The 6,815-nt window shown below is 40.5% G+C and overlaps 1 protein-coding gene across 3 annotated transcripts in view; it reads left to right on the forward strand.

Annotated features, from left to right (window-relative positions):
* MSH2 (mutS homolog 2) overlaps positions 1-6,296 on the forward strand; it is an 84,251-nt gene extending 77,955 nt beyond the window's left edge. For 2 of the 3 annotated variants that reach the window (XM_066267072.1, XM_066267074.1), the window contains 2 exons: positions 504-688; positions 5,845-6,296. In XM_066267072.1, coding sequence (XP_066123169.1) covers positions 504-688; positions 5,845-6,015 — 356 coding nt within the window. In that variant the 3' untranslated portion in view covers positions 6,016-6,296. The remainder of the gene's footprint in view (positions 1-503; positions 689-5,844) is intronic. The other variant, XM_066267073.1, reaches the window with a different exon arrangement.
* Positions 6,297-6,815: the final 519 nt, after the last annotated feature.

Here is a 6,815-nt window from a genome sequence, read left to right on the forward strand (position 1 = left end):
GTTTTCCACAGTCACCATTTCTAGAAAACGGTGTAGGCAGATTCAGAGACCATTCACTAATAATGTGTTAGCATATTTTGAATTAAATGCTCCTCTTAATTAGTGACACCTTTACATTTATTTATTAATTTTTAGTACTTTAATTCCTCCCTTATGAAATAAGAAAACCTCAGAGAGATAGCATTTATTAATTTTTCTTCAGAGTCAGGTATTTGTCTAGGCCCTTTGAGGATTATTTGTTAAGCCTTTCTTTATTTTTATTTTTCTACTACATTTGTCAAGGATAAAATATAGCACTGTGCCAAGTCCTAATCACTTTTCACTGGAGGTTTAATTAAAATTCCTTTATCTCAGTGACTCTGGAACATTTGGCTAATGTATTTGAAGTAATGCAAAATTGAGTTTTCTAATGACAAGGTAAGAAGGATAAGTTCCATTTACATAAACTGCTCTCTTCCTCCCCTGCCCTTCACCTCTTACTCTGCCCCCCTTGTTTCTTATAGGTGTCTGTGATCAAAGTTTTGGGATTCACGTTGCAGAGCTTGCTAATTTTCCTAGGCATGTCATAGAGTGTGCTAAACAAAAAGCCCTGGAACTAGAGGAGTTTCAGAATATCGGAGGATCACAAGAAAATGATGAAATGGAACCAGCAGCAAAGAGGTGTTATCTGGAAAGAGAGGTTTGTCAGGTTGATTCTGTAGTTATTTATCCTCTGTATTGTTGCATATATCACCTCACCAAGATGTTGTTTTTTTCCTATAGGCTTTGTGATGTATCTATTGATCTCTCTTAACATTTCTTTGCATGGCAAAGAATTCATCTGTGTCATTTTGATTTCTGCGCTATATATACATCTGCATGATCAAAAGATAACATTTCAAGTACCAGATTTAAAAAGTAGGAGTATAGGACAATTAGTCTAAGTTTAAAATAAGTAATTCAAAGGAGGTACTAGGCGTCTAAGCAGACCTTTGATTACTTCATGAATTAATAGATGATGAAGTCCAACTAAGTTGCTTAAGATGATACCAAAGAAATAAAAATGGTTCCTGTCCTCCAGTTGTTTAGAATATAGTTGGAGAGATAAAAATAATGAATATGTTATAGTTGTAGAGAATAAAGTGGCATATGACAAATGTTTACCCAGAAAAGCGCTTTGCCGTCAGGATGTTTCAGTTCTCATGGGAGAAATGGGCCATCTCTAAACAATAGGTGAAATTTACAGGTTCACATAGAAAGGTACAAGTCTGTACCCAGTGTACTTTTTGAAAATTAAAGGATTATTATTTCTCTGTAATAATGAAAATAAAAGAACTATAATTCCTAGCGTGCGGAGGACCCGGGTTCGATTCCCGGCCAGGGCACACAGGAGAAGCGCCCATTTGCTTCTCCACCCCTCCGCCGCGCTTTCCTCTCTGTCTCTCTCTTCCCCTCCCGCAGCCAAGGCTCCATTGGAGCAAAGATGGCCCGGGCGCTGGGGATGGCTCTGTGGCCTCTGCCCCAGGCGCTAGAGTGGCTCTGGTCGCAACATGGCGACGCCCAGGATGGGCAGAGCATCGCCCCCTGGTGGGCAGAGCGTCGCCCCTGGTGGGCGTGCCGGGTGGATCCCGGTTGGGCGCATGCGGGAGTCTGTCTGACTGTCTCTCCCTGTTTCCAGCTTCAGAAAAATGAAAAAAGAAAAAAAAAAGAAAAAAAAAAAAAAAGAACCATAATTCACTGCTGGTTCCTGGCAGCATTTACTGTGGATGCATTGTGACAAATTTTTACCTGTCACGTTTTTAGATTTGACCCAGTGAATTTTTTGTTGGCTGATTGTTATAATAATTCATGATGATTTACATAGTTTTTGAGTTTAAAAGTCTTGATTTTATCTGTTGTACCTGTGTAAGAGGGAGAAATGTGTTATAACTTGTTAATAGCTTTGAGCATAGAAGATTGTCATCCTGAATATGAAATGGTCTTGGTAACAGCACCACAGCCCTCGATGATGGGATTAGGTAGGCTCTTCTATGTAATCACGTGTTTCCAATTGGAACACAAGTCATGAACTTTTCATAATATATTTTTTTTCTTCTTTTTTCAAGTGAGAGGAGGAGAGATAGACAGACTCCCGCATGCACCCTGACCGGGATCCACCCAGCAACCCATCTAGGGCTGATGTTCTGCCCATCTGGGGCTATGCTCGTAAACAAGCTATTTTTAGCACCTGAGGGGAGGCTTTGCTGAGCGCTCCTTGGTGCCAGGGGCTGATACGCCTAAACTGATTGAGAAATGGCTGCAGGAGGGGAAGAGAGAGGGAGGAGAGAGCCATGGGGAAGGGATAGGGGGAGAAGCAGATGGTCACTCTTCCTGTGTGCCCTGACATGGAATCAAACCTGGGACATCCACATACTGGGCTGATGCTTTACCTACCACCAAGCCAACTAGCCAGGGCCTACTTTTGATAATGTTAATTACAGTGTATTTTGAACATTTTTTAAGCTAAGGGAGATAAGAGTGCACTTTTTAATAAAGAAGTATGTTTTCCTTTATCTTATCATTTCAATATGTACCTTTCTTTCACCTTTAAGGTACTTATTACCAGTTAGCTCCCTGTGTGAAAAGGAGACCTGCTTCATCACATACAGTAATAAGTATTTACATAGTGCTTATCCTTTGCCAGGCACTGTACTTCACACATATTAACTCTTTAATTCTTAGAACAGCCCTGTGAGGTTGGTAGTAGTAGTATTATCCTCGTTTTATGGATGAGGAATGTGGGTAAAGAATTTGCCCACACTGTCCAACAGGTGGTGGCACAGTGGATAGATGTCAACCCTGGGACACTGAGGTCCCAAGTCCAAAACCCTGAGACTGCTGGCTTGAGTGAGGGCTCACCAGCTTGAGCGCTAGGTCATTGGCTTGAGCTCAAAGGTCGCCGGCTTGGCTGGAGTGCCTTCCTACCCCCCATCAAGGCATGTATGAGAAGCAGTGAACGACTAAAGTGCCACAGCTGCGAGCTACAAGTTGATGCCTCTCTTTTCTCTCTCTCAGAGAGAGAGAGAGAGAGAGAGAGAGAAAGAAAGGAAAGAAAGAGACGAAGGAAGAAAGAGTCACCTGGCAAGTAATAAGCATTCTTTAGAACAGTTAATAACTGGGCAGCAAAAATACATTTAAAAAGAAATATCCTCTGTATGAGTATTACATTTTAAGTTACTGTTTATGCCTTATGGTACTTTTTTAAACCTTCAATTCTTTTTCTCCCAGAAGACTAAGTTTATATTTATCAATTATAAAACCAAATTTAGGAACTACTAAAGTATTCAACTTCTTTTTCATTAGTAGCTAAATATATATTTATCAATATTTTTTTAATATCTTGTTATAAAGAAATATGGTCAACTAAGGGCTTTGCTGTTGAACAACAGGGGTTTGAATTATGTGTGAGCACACTTATATGTGCATTTTTTCTTTCTTTTTTTTTTTTTTTTTGACAGAGACAGAGAATCAGAAAGAGGGACAGATAGGGATAGACAGACAGGAAGGGAGAGAGATGAGAAGCATCAGTTCTTCGTTGTGGCTCCTAAGTTGTTCATTGATTGCTTTCTTTTTTTTTTTTTTTTTTTTAAATTTTTTTTATTCATTTTAGAAAGGAGAGAGAGAGAGAGAGAAGGGGGGAGGAGCAGGAAGCATCAACTCCCATATATGCCTTGACCAGGCAAGCCCAGGGTTTCGAACTGGCGACCTCAGCATTTCCAGGTCGATGCTTTATCCACTGCGCCACCACAGGTCAGGCCATTGATTGCTTTCTTATATGTGCCTTGACCAGGGGCCTACAGCAAAGCCAGTGACCTTTGGGTTATGTCTATGATCCCATGCTCAGGCAAGCAACCCTGCGCTCAAACTGGTAAGCCATGCTCAGGCTGGATGAGTCTGCCCTCAAGCCAGTGACCTCAGGGTTTCAAACCTGGGTCCTCCACATCCCAGTTCGACGCTCTATCCCAGGGGTCTCAAACTCAACTCAGCATGTGGGCCGCAGAGCAAGATGCTAGAGAAATGAAAAATACAAGTAGGCCCGTAGGCTTACTTAATTTTATCCAAAATATTTTGAACTTCGTGGATTAGTCTGCGGGCCTCACAAAATTGTTCGAGTTTGAGACCCCTGCTCTATCCACTGCCCCACCACTTGGTCAGGCTATATGTGGATTTTTTCAATAAATACTTTAAATGTATCTTTTCAGGATTTTCTTAGTAATATTTTCTTTAGCTAACTTTACGAGTACAACATATAATATGTATAACATACAAAATATGTTAAATGACTGTTAGTGTTAAGGTAAGGCTTCCAGTCAACCAGTAGGCTATTAGTTAAAGTTTTGGAGAGTCAGAAGTTATACACAGCCTGACCTGTGGTGGCGCAGTGGATGAAGCATCCATCTGGAATGCCTAGGTCGCTGGTTTGAAACCCTGGGTTTGTCTGGTCAAGGCACATAGGAGAAGCAACTACTACAAGTTGATGCTTCTTACTCCCCCCACCCTCTCTAAAATCAATACATAAAATCTCAAAAAAACGTTATTCACAGACTTGCAACTGCCCAGGGAGGTAAGTGACTCTGACCTTGGTTTTGTTCAAGAGTCAATTCCAGTGGTAGTCAACCTGATCCCTGCCGCCCACTAGTGGGCGTTCCAGCTTTCATGGTGGGCGGTAGCGGAGCAACCAAAGTATAAATAAAAAGATTTAACTATAGTGAGTTCTTTTATAAAGATTTATTCTGCCAAACTTAGTGAAAATCCCACATAAAGTACTTGGTAAGTAATTATTATTATATGCTTTAATTTGCTGTAACTCTGCTTTATAAATGTTATAAAGTAAAGTTACTTCCCTACTTTATAAATCACCATTACTGTGGAACCGGTGGGTGGTTAGAAAATTTTACTACTAACAGAGATAAAAAGTGGGCGGTAGGTATAAAAAGGTTGACTACCCCTGCTCTAGACAGTTCACACTTAAAATTTCTAGTATATCCTTTAAATGTTGAGTGGCGCCTGACCAGGCAGTGGCGCAGTGGATAGAGCGTCAGACTGGGATGCAGAGGACCCGGGTTCAAGACCCTGAGGTCGCCAGCTTGAGTGCGGGCTCACCTGGTTTGAGGAAAAAGCCTACCAGCTTGAACCCAAGGTCGCTGGCTCCAGCAAGGGGTTACTCAGTCTGCTGAAGGCCCGCGGTCAAGGCACATATGAGGAAGCAATCAATGAACAACTAAGGTGTTGCAACGCGCAATGAAAAACTAATGATTGATGCTTCTCATCTCTCTCCGTTCCTGTCTGTCTGTCCCTCTCTCTGACTCACTCTCTGTCTCTGTAAAAAATAAATAAATAAATAAAATAAATACATAAAAAAAATGTTGAGTGGCATGTGTAGATAGGAATTTTTGTTTTGTTTTGTTTTTTTTTACAGAGACAGAGTGAGTCAGAGAGAGGGACAGACAGGGACAGACAGACAGGAACGGAGAGAGATGAGAAGCATCAATCATTAGTTTTTCATTGCGCGTTGCAACACCTTAGTTGTTCATTGATTGCTTTCTCATATGTGCCTTGACCGCGGGCCTTCAGCAGACCGAGTAACCCCTTGCTGGAGCCAGCGACCTTGGGTTCAAGCTGGTAGGCTTTTTCCTCAAACCAGATGAGCCCGCACTCAAGCTGGCGACCTCGGAGTCTCGAACCTGGGTCCTCCGCATCCCAGTCCGACGCTCTATCCACTGCGCCACCGCCTGGTCAGGCTGTAGATAGGAATTTAAGGAAACAATTCACTATTATTTTGAAAAGACATTTTAAAGACTAATGGAATGTTCACATGTTTTTCAGCAAGGTGAAAGAATTATTCAAGAATTTTTATTGAAAGTGAAGCAGATGCCCTTTACGGAAATGTCAGAAGAAGACATCACAGTCAAGTTGAAACAGCTGAAAGCTGAAGTGATAGCGAAGAATAATGGGTTTGTAAATGAAGTCATTTCACGAATAAAGGTTACTAAGTGAGATTAACCTCACTAATGGAATGAAGAAGAATATTGATAAGCTACTATCTAATACTTTTGTATTGTTTTATATTAATGCTTTTTTCATAGAGATGGCAATTGATACCCATGGGACATCAACTTAATATTTAGTAATAATTTGCTCTACCATAGTACATTGTCAAAGATCTTTATTTTGAAAAATAAAGCTGTAACTGAGGAATGCTTAAATAGACATGGGCAATAAATAGTGAGCAATACGTTTTATTTTATAAATAAAATCATATAGTTTGTGGAATTTGATATGCATTGTATTTCTTTATAGCAGGACTTCTACACATTTATTCCTAAATGGGTGAAGTAACTAGCACAGAGACTTTTAAAAGTAAAGGATCTTAAAGCTGGAAGAAACCATTGATTATCCTAGAGTGTCCATCTGTGGGCAGGAGCCAGGTTGGCTGCATATACATTAGCTAAGGAACTTAATATAATCCAGAATCCTAGTGTGAACCTACCCTATTTGCCATTTTCCCATTCCACTCCCTGGAGAGACTTAAAACTCTGGATTTTAACAAAACCTTTCATATTGGGAACCCTGACTTAGTCTACTTCTCTTCTTTTACAGGAAAGAGGTTAGTGCCTTTCCTTGCTGAATATGGGGGAAAGGGCAGTCTTTGAATGACTGGTGATGGGGTGATGGCTTATTCATATCGAAATAAAATGAAATTGGATCCCTACTCCGTATCATGCATAAAAATTAACTCCAGTGAATTTTTTACCTAGATATACAAGGCAAAACTACCAAGCTTTTATTGTTTAGTT

The sequence above is a fragment of the Saccopteryx bilineata genome, chromosome 3 (assembly GCF_036850765.1).
Source record: "Saccopteryx bilineata isolate mSacBil1 chromosome 3, mSacBil1_pri_phased_curated, whole genome shotgun sequence".
NCBI lineage: Eukaryota > Metazoa > Chordata > Mammalia > Chiroptera > Emballonuridae > Saccopteryx > Saccopteryx bilineata.